Raw genomic sequence first — 11,198 nt, 5'->3', positions numbered from 1 at the left:
TGCACGGCACGGCACGGCTCAGCATGTCATGACACAGTTCGGTACGGCATAGCGCAGCATAGCACGGCACAGCATGGCTCAGCACGGCATAGCACGGCACAACAGAGCTCAGCACGGCATAGCACGGCACAACAGAGCTCAGCACGGCATAGCACGGCACAACAGAGCTCAGCACGGCACAACAGAGCTCAGCACGCCATAGCACGGCTCAGCACGGCTCCAACCATTGGGGCAGCAGACCAGGGGGGCAGGGACACCCACGGGACTCATCCCCCAGCACCAACCCGGTCCCTGCACCCTGTGCAGTGCCTCCTCCCATCGTGTCCCGACCTCCTCCTGCCCCAAGCACCGGGAGGGGCAGCAGGTGGGGGGGTGGGAGAGGGACGACGGCAGCCACGTGTGGCCCAGTGGGCGTGGGGTGACTCGAGGGCAGCGGGATGGATGCACTCAGCTCTGTGCCAACGAGGGGCAGCTTTGCCAAGGGGCCAAGCGCAAGGCTGGGGGCCACGGATGGGGTTTCAAAGCTGCTGCGTGCACTTCTTGCTGCCAGCCCGCTGTGGGTCCCCACGAGAAAACATGGGAGTGAGCAGCGTTAGGCAATGCAGCTCCCACTGCTGGGCTGCACCTCTGAGGCTGCACCTCCCCCTGCACAGTGAGCGATGTGGGATGGGGGGCGCAGCGCAATAATCCCAGATCCTGCATGGCTGCTCTGCGTGGGACGCAGGAGGGTGGGCTGAGCTGCTGCCCGGCCCTGCGTGCAGCCGAGCTGGCACAGCACTGCTCCCAGACCCGGCCCCGCTGCTGGCAATGATTATTGCCTGGCCTCAGGGGGTTGGGCAAGTCCAAGGTCAACCCAGGTCTGAGCCAGCACTCGGGCTGCACCATTCTGCAGCGTTCTGCTGTGTGAAGTCCCAGCTTCCTCCTCCTCTTCCTCTTTTTCCTTCTCCTGCTGCTGCTGCCCCGTGATGTGGCTGTGGCTGCTGGTGCTCCTGGGGCTGTGGCTGCTGTGGCGTTGGCACCGTGAGCGGCAGACGGTGCCCGGGCTGACGGAGAAGTTCGTGCTGATCACGGGCTGTGACTCGGGCTTCGGCAGCGTGCTGGCACGGCAGCTGGATGCGCGGGGGCTGCGGGTGCTGGCGGGCTGCCTGACAGAGCAGGGGGCCACGCGGCTGCGGGCGGACACATCACCACGCCTGCAGACCGTGCTCCTGGATGTCACCTCCAGCAGCAGCATCGCTGCCACCGCCGCCTGGGTGCAGGAGTGCGTGGGGGAGAGAGGTAGGAGGGGGGCCCGAGTGGGGTGGGGGCACTGCGGGGGTCCTGGCTTACCCTGTCCATATTCCAGGGCTGTGGGGGCTGGTGAACAACGCCGGCATCGCCATCCCCACCGCCCCCAACGAGTGGCTGAGGAAGGAAGACTTTGTGAAGGTGCTGAACGTCAACCTGGTGGGGCTGATCGAGGTGACGCTCAGCCTCCTGCCGCAGCTGAAGCGGGCACGGGGCCGTGTGGTCAACGTGGCCAGCGTGATGGGCCGGCTCGCCTGCTTCGGGGGGGGTTACTGCCCCTCTAAGTTTGGTGTGGAGGCCTTCTCTGACAGCCTCCGGTGAGTCCTGTGCTCCTCACATGGCTGTGCCTCTCTGTCCTCTGCCTGCCGGCAGTGGGGTGCTGACACCAGGCAGGGAAACGCGCTGCTCGGACCTTGCCCCGCTGCACGTCCGTTGCAACAGCTCCAATGTTTGCTCTGACTCCACCCCATCCCACTGTGGTCAGTGTTTGCTCGTGCACTGCCTCAGTCACGTGCTGGGCTGCACGGGGTGCATTGTGTGGTTGTGTTTCCCCACCGTGCCCCGGTGTGAGGCCGTCCCCACGCAGCCCCAGTGCTGTTCCTGTCCCATGGTGTCAATGCCTTCCAGGCTTGAGATGCGTAACTTCGGGGTGAAGGTGAGCATCATCGAGCCGGGCTACTTTAAGACGAACATCACCAACTTTGAGGCCATGGAGAAGAGCTTCATCAGCATCTGGGAGAGGCTTTCTGATGAAACCAAAGCAAGTTATGGGAAGAACTACCTGCAGGAGTGTGAGTGCATCCCCGAAGCCCATCCGGCACTGCAGTGCTCAGCTGTGCCAGAACCCACCAGGGCCTCTCGGTCCCTTTGGCACGAGGTCAGCTCCTGCCCCCTCCCTCTGCCCCCAGTCCTGGCAGCTACACGGTCAATGGGGAAGAAGTGCAACCCCAACCTCTCGCTGGTGACGGACTGCATGGAGCACGCGCTGACCAGCTGCCACCCGCGCCGCCGCTATGCAGCTGGCTGGGACGCCAAGCTGCTCTACATCCCACTCTGCTACCTGCCCTCTGCCCTCAGCGACATCGTCCTCACCTGGTCCTACCCAAAACCTACCCAGAGTGAGTGAGTTGGTGCGGGCAGCGCAGGGCCGGGTGTGCGAGGCAGAGCCGGCATCATCCTGCGCCAGAGATCTCCGTGTTCTACATCAGCCACGGCTGACGAACTATTTGCTGCTGAATAAAGATGACCTCCTCCTCCCTGCACGGTGTGACTGAGCTGTGCTCCTTCCCTCGCTGGTGCACCGAGGCAGTGCTGTGCTCATGGGGGAGCAGTCGGTACGGTGCTGCCGAGCCCCCAACCTGCACAGCCCATGCCCACTTGCAGCTGAAGGCACTCAGGAGCTGCTGGTGAGCGGGCGGCTGTCCCAGTGCCACTGCGCAGAGAGGGAGTTCCCAGCCCCAGCACTGCTGCTCTGCTCTCATCCCGGCATCACCGCATCCTCACACGCTTCCCATGTGGAGGGTGTGAGGCAGTCAGCCCCACACTGTGGATCTGGGCACTGTGCACGGCCTCAGGTTGCACTCCACCAGCACGAGCAGCTGCTACGGAGCCAAAGCAGCACTCCTGGAACGTGGCTCTGTGCAACACGAGGCAGTGAGGATGAGGGAACTTGGGGTTTATCCCGGCGTTGGTGCAATCCTGCCCGCCCCACAGCACCGCCTGCAGCACTTTGGGCACCGCTGCCCCCACTGCTGCCCCACATCACGTGGCACCACTCCTCTGCACTGAGCTCTATTTATACGCGTGGACGTGGGCTGTGCGAGGACGCGTGGTGCGGTGCAGACCTGCCCAGGTAACCCCAGGGTTTGTGGTGTGGTATTCACAGGCACAGCTCCTCCGGGACAGGCACAGTGCAGGGTGATGTGTCGGGCAGGGCTGGACTGGGGGTGTCCCGGTGCTGTGGTCAGTGGGGTGGGAGCTCTGCGGGGTGATGGGTGCCGTTCTGAAGCTGCCCCACTGCGGTGCTGTGCTTTGGGGGAGCGCAGTGAGGCTGCACTCAACCACAGCCTCAGTGCGTCTTCCTCACGATGAAGGAAAATGTCATACGTGTCTTATAGGAATGGAAATCGTGGGAGGGGGGAGGTAGTGGGGGTTATGGAGGCAGGTAGGGCCAAGAGCCACGAACCAGCACCTCGCTCAGCACCAGCTGCAATGGGTTCCTATGGGGTGGCGGGTGATAGGGAAGCACAAGGACTCACCCCCAAGAGCCAAAGACCCCAAATCCAGGGAACAGCCCCCAGCATAGCGTGCTTGGAGCAGTGCTTTCTCAGCTACAGGGGCACAGCCAGGACCCAACACGACCCTGACCCACAGGTCCTTGCAGGGAGCCCACGTGCAGCGCGTGGGACACTTAGCCCCTCTCTTCCCCCGGTGAGGATGTTGCTGTGGCTGCTGGTGCTCCTGGGGCTGTGGCTGCTGCGGCGTTGGCACCGTGAACGGCAGACGGTGCCCGGGCTGACGGAGAAGTTCGTGCTGATCACGGGCTGTGACTCGGGCTTCGGCAGCGTGCTGGCACGGCAGCTGGATGCGCGGGGGCTGCGGGTGCTGGCGGGCTGCCTGACGGAGCAGGGGGCCACGCGGCTGCGGGCGGACACATCACCACGCCTGCAGACCGTGCTCCTGGATGTCACCTCCAGCAGCAGCATCGCTGCCACCGCCGCCTGGGTGCAGGAGCGCGTGGGGGAGAGAGGTAGGAGGGGGGCCCGAGTGGGTTGGGGGCACTGCGGGGGTCCTGGCTTACCCTGTCCATATTCCAGGGCTTTGGGGGCTGGTGAACAACGCCGGCATCGCCATCCCCACCGCCCCCAACGAGTGGCTGAGGAAGGAAGACTTTGTGAAGGTGCTGAACGTCAACCTGGTGGGGCTGATCGAGGTGACGCTCAGCCTCCTGCCGCAGCTGAAGCGGGCACGGGGCCGTGTGGTCAACGTGGCCAGCGTGATGGGCCGGCTCGCCTGCTTCGGGGGGGGTTACTGCCCCTCTAAGTTTGGTGTGGAGGCCTTCTCTGACAGCCTCAGGTACAGTGCTGTGTCCTGCATGGGTTTGGCAGTAGCAGAGCAGCACTGTTTTGCCTCTGTCCTGCTTTCACCATTCCTCGTCTCCCCCGGGCACCTCCTGTCCCAATAGAAAGGAAAAGCACTGAGCTGAGGGGAGGACTTGTGAAAGGTGTTCGTGTAGGTTGGGAATCGGGCGGGTGAGAGCCAGCAGTTGTGCAAAGATGGAAAGGGGTTGGAGGAGCGCCAGCTCTGGGGTGAGTGTGTGCCTAAGGGTCTCCACTGCCCTGCAGTGTTGGGTCCCACCCCGGGGGCAGTGGCAGTGCCCGGTGTGCTGATGTCCCCGTCCCCATTCAGGCGTGAGATGCGACACTTTGGGGTGAAGGTCTCCATCATCGAACCCGGCGGTTTCCGAACGGGGATGACCGACCCCAGAGCGGCAGCGGAGGATCTGGAGCGCCTGTGGGCGCGGCTCCCTGCAGAAACCCGGGCATCCTACGGCCGCCGCTACCTGGAGACCTGTTAGTACACCCCCCCGCAGCACTGCAGCCACCCCACTGACCCCCTCTGCCCCGCTGACCCCCCCGACCCGCCCTACAGACGCCCACCGCAGTGTCCTCCTGCACCGCCTGAGCAGCCCGCGCCTGTCCCGCGTCACCTCCCGCATGCAGCACGCGCTGCTCTCCCGCAGCCCCCGCAGCCGCTACGCCGCCGGGTGGGACGCGCTCCTCTTCTTTCTGCCTCTCAGCTACTGCCCCGCGTGGCTCTGCGATGCCATCACCGCCCTCGTGCTGCCAAAGCCGGATTGCGGGACCCCCACCCGCCCCTGAGCGCATCCCTGTGCCCGATCCGCTGCTCAATAAACGCGCTGCACACGGCGGCTCCTGCGGGAGCAGGACCTCTTTAAAAGCGTTTTTCCCTTCCGCAGCAGCACCCTCTGAGCTCGCAGCCCCCCCTGCATCGGGGCTGCGTGCAGCTGCACGCTGCAGAGGGGCACGAAGCCCCTGTGCATAGCCGTGCCAGGGCCCCTCCAGCAGCTGGCACAGCATCCATCCCTCCCCATTCTTGGGTACTTTCTGCCCAGCTCCCACCTCCCGCAGCTGCAGGGGGCTGCAGTCAGCTCCATTTTCTGCTCCATTTTCAGCACAGGAGCGGAAAGCCCCCTCCCCGAGACCTCCTCCCTCCCGGCTGCATCTGTGCAGCCCCATCTGCCCCAGAGCTGCGCCCACGGGGTCCTCTGGCACCGGTGGGTGCTGCTGCGCTTCGGCACATCAGATGTGTGGGCGGTGACTCACGCATCCTTCATACCTTTAATTAAGGGATAATTAGCGATGACGATTGGGGAGATTGGGCCCCCGAGGCTGTGCACTTGCCTGCAGGACTGAGCAGTGCTCGGCGCAGCCTCACGCCGCCCACCCGCGCCCCTTCTCCCACTGACGCGTGCGGGGGTCGAGTTCGTGCGGGGACCCGGGGCGATGCGGGGCGATGCGGGGTGTGGAGGGCGAGGGGCCCTCGTGCGAAGCAAAGCGTTCCTGCAGGTTCGGTGGGTGCAGGGTCCCAGCAGCCTGCACAGCGTCACGTCCCCGCGTGTCCCTGGGGGGCTGCGTGGGGAGGACACAGCACTCGGAGCAGCGCTGCCGACAGAGGCAAAGTGCAAAACCCGAGGGAATGGCGGCTCCAGATTCAGTTCCATGGGATAGAGGCTCCCATGGGATTTCGCCCCTCTGCCCCACCCCCGCCCCCACAATGAGATCCCTGGGGCCTCTCCACCCCAAGCCGGGGCCTCTGAGCACGGCCCTTCCGGAGAGGGAGGGGCCCCTTATCCCATCAATCTCCAAACAAATGGGGCCCTGGGGGAAGGGGGGGTGTGGGGGGCGGCATTCTGGGACGGTGCTTTCGATGCGGTGCTCTCTGAGCATCCCAGTTCGGTGCTGACGGAGCAGAGCTCGGAGGAGCGGAGCTCCCACCGCCCCCTCCAGGGTCCGAATGCTGTGGGGTCACCCACACCGCGCAGCCCTTCTGCTGTGCCACCAACACCGGAGCTCTGCAAGTCCGGGACCCCTGCTCCTGAGCCCCAGGGAGGCAAAACGCCAACGCCAAGAGCTTCCCAGCACACTCTGCATCCGTCACAGCCGGACCGCGTGCACCGCTTTCATGAGGACGATGCCAGCCCACGGCATCCTCGGAGTGGGGCGAAGCAAAGCCCGGTTCCCGTTTGCAGACGGTCGATACCTTCTCGTTGCCCGCCCCACCTCTCACGTTGTTGGGAGAGCGCCCGCTTATCATGCACGCGCTTCCCTGTTCCCTCCGTGCCTTCCTTCCGAGCGATTGTTGGTGACGATGTCTTGTCTGCTCTTGAAAAGGAGATTTCCTGCAATTGTTCTGCAGGACTTGCAGCCCGAGGCAAAACGATCCATCTATCAGCCCCTTCCCCAGCGCGGGGCAAGGCTAAGCCCCCTTCCTTCCCCTGCACGTTGCCCAGCTCTGATTAATTGCTGCCGGGCAGAGGAATTGCTGCGGGGATGGCACTCCGACCGCAGAGACAGTGCCCGGGGGGATGCAGTGCCCCGACCCTTCAGTGCGATGCTGTGCCACGCTGAGCCGTGCCAACGCTGTCCTGTGCCACACTGTGCCGTGCCGTGCCATGCTGAGCCGCACAGCACCGCGCTGTGCTGCTTTTGTCATCCTTCCCCAACAAAGAGCCCGAGTGTCCCCGCGCGTCGCCGCGGGGACGGGCACAGCGCGTTCCCCTCAGCCCACCCCATCCCGCGGGCTCAAAGCTCCCAGGATCCATTCCCTCCACCCACACCTGGCCACGCTCCGCCCACGGCTCCGTGCCACCAAATCCCGCGTGGGGATGGGGTTGAAACGGATGCGCCCCGCGTAGAGGGCAGCACCTGTCCGTGGCATCCTCCACCCCAACGCACCGCCCTCGGGCACACACCGCGTCCCACGTCCCCTCGCTTGGTGCCGCCTCAGGATATGGGGCTGCCGCGCTCATTTCCTGCGGGGTGAGAGCCTGGAGAGCAGCCCCGCACTCCCAGAGCAGCGCCCGCAGCCGCACCGCGAGGATCGCTCCGCGCAACCCCGGTGAGCCGCGTCCCCCCACCCCGCCGTCCCATCGCCACCGCGAGCGGAGAGCGCGGGGCAGCTCCGGGGGTTTGGGCACAGCTGCGGGGGGCGGCGGTGCCCCAAAGCTGCGGTGCTGTGCGGTGCCGTCGGCAGCCCCGGGGTCGGGTCCCTTCCGCGTGCTGTGCTGGGATCCGCTGGAGGGGGGATATTTTAGAGGGATGATGTGGGAATTCACAGGTCGGGATAAAATCCCGTAGGATTAAAAAGAGCCTCGGGAGCTCGGAGAGCTGAGCTGTGCCGGCAGAGACACTGTTTTTCTCAGCTGCGCTGCTCAGATTTTCTCTCTGGTCCATTTTGATCTTTTCCCGTGGTCAAATGAAGGCTGTTCCCCGCAGCCTCCCCCCTCATAAATAAGAACTGCTGTTTCTGGAGGGGTCTTCATAAAACCCCTCGGGGCAAAGAGGCGGAGGGACGTGAAGCAGAACCTGATGAGCAGCGTGACACCCACGGCTGGATCTGCATCCCACATCCCGGTGCTGCTGTTGAACATCGTCAGGGTCGGCAGAAAGCTGCAGAGAGGAGTCACCCTGTGGGGGTCTCCGTGGTTCAGCACCCGGGGAGGGGGGGTTCCCAGCACCACTGAGCGCTTTGAGGTTCATCGCTTTCCCTTTCCCTGCAGCTCCCAGCATGGCCGAGGTGACAGCAGCCCCGAGCGGGACGCCCACCATCCCCAGCGAGTACGGCGAGTACCACAACCTGTCCGAGCTGTTCCACCTCTTCAACTACACCTACACCGCCTGCGAGTTCAGCCTGGATGAGAACGCCAAGCGCGTGGCCGTCTTCGTGCTCTACCTCGCCATCTTCGTGGTGGGGCTGGTGGAGAACCTCCTCGTGGTCTGGGTGAACTGGCAGACGCGCAGCAGCCGGAGCCTGGTGAACCTCTACGTGCTGCACATGGCCATCGCCGACCTCGGCGTGCTGCTCTCGCTGCCCGTCTGGATGCTGGAGGTGGTGCTGGACTACACCTGGCTCTGGGGCAGCTTCCTCTGCCGCTTCACGCACTACTTCTACTTTGCCAACATGTACGCCAGCATCTTCTTCCTCACCTGCCTGAGCGTGGACCGCTACGTCTCTCTGCGCGGCTCCTCGCCCTTCTGGCACCGGCACCAGCACCGCGCGCGCCGCCTCATCTGCGCCTGCATCTGGGTCCTGGCGATGGCCATCCCCTTCGTGGAGGTGTCCCACATGCAGCTGGTGAACACCGGGGACCCCATCTGCATCTTCATGGCCCCCTTTGAGACCTACGACGAGTGGGCGCTGGCGGTCAGCTTGGCCACCACCATCGTTGGGTTCCTCATCCCGTTCCCCATCATCGCCGTGTTCAACGTGCTGACGGCGCGGCTCGTCCGCCGCTCGAAGCCGGAGGGGGCGAGGCACTGCCTGCTCATCTACGCCTACATCGCGGCGTTCCTGCTCAGCTGGCTGCCCTTCCACGTCCTGCTCACGCTGCTCACCCTCGACGGCACCCACATCGTCCTGCACTGCTCCTTCTCCCACTTTCTCTACTTCTTCTACGACATCATCGACTGCCTCACACTGCTTCACTGCGTCCTCAACCCCATCCTCTACAATTTTCTCAGCAAGAGCTTCCGCAGCAAGCTCATCTCGGCCGTGGTCAGGTACGTCCCCAAGGACGCAGACGGGCAGAAGGGCGCTGAGGGCTCCTCCTCCACACAGCACTCCATCGTCATCGCAAAGGACGGTGGCGTGCCCAGCTAAGGGAGAGTGGGATGCCCACCTGAGGTGGGCATGGGGCCGGGCAGCTCCCCATGAGCACGCCGTCCAGCAAGTGCTTTGCTTTCCGATGCTGCTTCTGGTCGGTGAGGGCAACACACTCAGTGGGAATCATGGACGTGTCACCTCTGAGCACTATTTGAACCTATTTAGCCAAAGTATCAACAAGAGAGATGTTCCTCTTTCCTAGAGAAATGCCTGTAGCAATGGACCCTACCCCACGCAGCCCCACACGCCCTGCAGCCCCCAGCTCATGCCCGGACCCCATTGCAAAGGTGTGGGATGAGCGCTGCCCTCCCACTCTGATGCTATTTGAGCAGGATGGGGATGAAATCCACTCCTCTAACGCAGCCAGCACCCAGCACAGAGCTCGGCATCGCTGAAACGAAGGTGCTGCAGCGCGGGGTGCTGACACAGCACAGTGCTGAGCTGCAGCATGGGGAGGAACCACTCAGCACAGCTTTACAATGCGGCACCTCAGACCCACAGCTGCTGGTCTTCATCCTTCAGACACTGCCGGGATGGGAGCTGGGGGTCCCGTCTGCATTCAGCAGCACCGGACCCACACGGGACAGAAGTTGAAGCATCTGGAGAAAGCTCCTCCTGGCCGCAGTTCTGCTCAGTAATGCTCCGTATGCGGGTCGGGCCCTGGGCAGGGGAAGGTGAAAGTGACACCGGAGGGAATTCATCCATCTGGAGGCCTTGAGCTGCCCAAGAAAATGAAGCATAAGCAAATCGGACCGGATCCGGGGACAGGATGCCTGCCCTGAGGAGCACAGGGCAGGATGTGCCGGGGCTGCACCAAACCCCTGGCACAGAGCAGTGGGAGCAGCCCCCCCCCCCCCCCACCCCAGCATGCAGCACCCACCGCTCTCCCATTGCCCCTCACAGCCGGGATTTTACCCATTCAATTCACTTTTGGAAATCTAACAAGCCCCCCCACCCCCAGAGCTGCCCCCCCCCGCTCCTGTCTCATAAAGGACCTTTTTAATAAAAAAATACAATGCGAGAGGTCAACGTTTTCCGTTTTTATTATTCTAAATAAAAAACCACACTTTGTGCTGAACAATGGAGTATAAAAGAACCCGATGTACAACGATTTTAGACATCTACGATCTTGGGGGGTGGGGGGGAGGGGAGGGGGGGGAAGTTTACAAAATATACAAAACTTTACAGCAAATAGATAGTAAACACTTAAATATCAGGAGGTCAGTACCTACGATTAACTTAACGAGGAGGTTAGACAGCAACGCGTTCCGCTCTTCTTTCTGCTTCGTTCCTTGAAGGGGATCCTTCGGGGTGCGCTGCAGGGGTGGGGGGGGAATGGGAGGGGGGGGGCACGCGGGGCTGCACCCCCAGAACCAGTGCTGTGGGGGGAGCAGAGCAGAGCAGAGCAGAGCAGAGCTCACTCCCATCGCGCTTCCACGTGAAATAATTCGCAGGGAAGGATATGACACAGAGACATTGGGGATCTGAGGCCCCCCCCCAAAACCCCACCCCCACCCCGAAGCGGCAGGCAGGGAGGGCTCTGTCCCTGTGCTCACTGGTGGGGGGGGGGGGGGTTGCTCTGCCCCACAGCGTTTCAGTGTAAAACTTCTTTTTTTTTGGTTTATGTGCACAAAAGGCTTTTGCTTCACAGCTTGGCTGGATGCAGGGGTGCCCGCAGCTCTGGGAGGGGGGGGGGCTCTCGAGGATGCGGCAGTTCCCCCCCCCCCCCCCCCTTCATCCATCCCAGTAGTGGGCATCCTGCAGGGAGCAGCGGGCAGCACCGCCAGTAGCTCATTCTGCAGTGCTGGGATGGGACAGGAGGATGTGTGCTATCAGCAGGACGGCCGCAACGGAGCAAAACACGGAGTGGTGGAGGGAAGGGGGGGGTGAGGGGGGGGAGGATGAGGACGCGTCCCCTCCGTGCTCCGCTAACACCGGCGCAGCGTGAGCCGGTGCTCTTCAGCGCGCTCCAGGGAGGTAGGTCGGCACCACGAGGGTCACCACCC

At 63.5% G+C, this 11,198-nt stretch overlaps 3 protein-coding genes across 3 annotated transcripts; all 3 read left to right on the top strand.

The window, feature by feature from the left end:
* The first annotated feature begins 923 nt into the window (after window positions 1–923).
* On the top strand, window positions 924–2,549 carry LOC136059738 (retinol dehydrogenase 16-like). Its single transcript, XM_065753853.1, has 4 exons — window positions 924–1,278; window positions 1,346–1,604; window positions 1,915–2,078; window positions 2,196–2,549. The coding sequence occupies exons 1-4, from the start codon at window positions 966–968 to the stop codon at window positions 2,411–2,413; spliced, it is 954 nt and encodes a 317-aa protein (XP_065609925.1). The 5' UTR covers window positions 924–965; the 3' UTR covers window positions 2,414–2,549.
* A 1,070-nt stretch (window positions 2,550–3,619) lies between these two features.
* On the top strand, window positions 3,620–5,168 carry LOC136059741 (retinol dehydrogenase 7-like). Its single transcript, XM_065753858.1, has 4 exons — window positions 3,620–4,036; window positions 4,104–4,362; window positions 4,696–4,859; window positions 4,939–5,168. The coding sequence occupies exons 1-4, from the start codon at window positions 3,724–3,726 to the stop codon at window positions 5,166–5,168; spliced, it is 966 nt and encodes a 321-aa protein (XP_065609930.1). The 5' UTR covers window positions 3,620–3,723.
* A 2,064-nt stretch (window positions 5,169–7,232) lies between these two features.
* On the top strand, window positions 7,233–9,353 carry GPR182 (G protein-coupled receptor 182). Its single transcript, XM_065753851.1, has 2 exons — window positions 7,233–7,428; window positions 8,090–9,353. The coding sequence occupies exon 2, from the start codon at window positions 8,098–8,100 to the stop codon at window positions 9,187–9,189; it is 1,092 nt and encodes a 363-aa protein (XP_065609923.1). The 5' UTR covers window positions 7,233–7,428; window positions 8,090–8,097; the 3' UTR covers window positions 9,190–9,353.
* Window positions 9,354–11,198: the final 1,845 nt, after the last annotated feature.

The sequence above is a fragment of the Cyrtonyx montezumae genome, unplaced genomic scaffold (assembly GCF_038088225.1).
Source record: "Cyrtonyx montezumae isolate F1298 unplaced genomic scaffold, pur_monq_1.0 scaffold_85, whole genome shotgun sequence".
Lineage (NCBI taxonomy): Eukaryota > Metazoa > Chordata > Aves > Galliformes > Odontophoridae > Cyrtonyx > Cyrtonyx montezumae.
The sequence above is the reverse complement of the archived record's forward strand: the minus strand, read 5'-3'. Positions and strand labels throughout refer to the sequence as shown.

Coding starts and splice junctions, on each gene's coding strand:
- GPR182 (XM_065753851.1), top strand. CDS start 8,098: ATGGCCGAGGTGACAGCAGCCCCGAGCGGGACGCCCACCATCCCCAGC.
- LOC136059741 (XM_065753858.1), top strand. CDS start 3,724: ATGTTGCTGTGGCTGCTGGTGCTCCTGGGGCTGTGGCTGCTGCGGCGT. Junction 4,037..4,103: donor GGAGCGCGTGGGGGAGAGAG/GTAGGAGGGGGG, acceptor TCCATATTCCAG/GGCTTTGGGGGCTGGTGAAC. Junction 4,363..4,695: donor GCCTTCTCTGACAGCCTCAG/GTACAGTGCTGT, acceptor GTCCCCATTCAG/GCGTGAGATGCGACACTTTG.
- LOC136059738 (XM_065753853.1), top strand. CDS start 966: ATGTGGCTGTGGCTGCTGGTGCTCCTGGGGCTGTGGCTGCTGTGGCGT. Junction 1,279..1,345: donor GGAGTGCGTGGGGGAGAGAG/GTAGGAGGGGGG, acceptor TCCATATTCCAG/GGCTGTGGGGGCTGGTGAAC. Junction 1,605..1,914: donor GCCTTCTCTGACAGCCTCCG/GTGAGTCCTGTG, acceptor AATGCCTTCCAG/GCTTGAGATGCGTAACTTCG.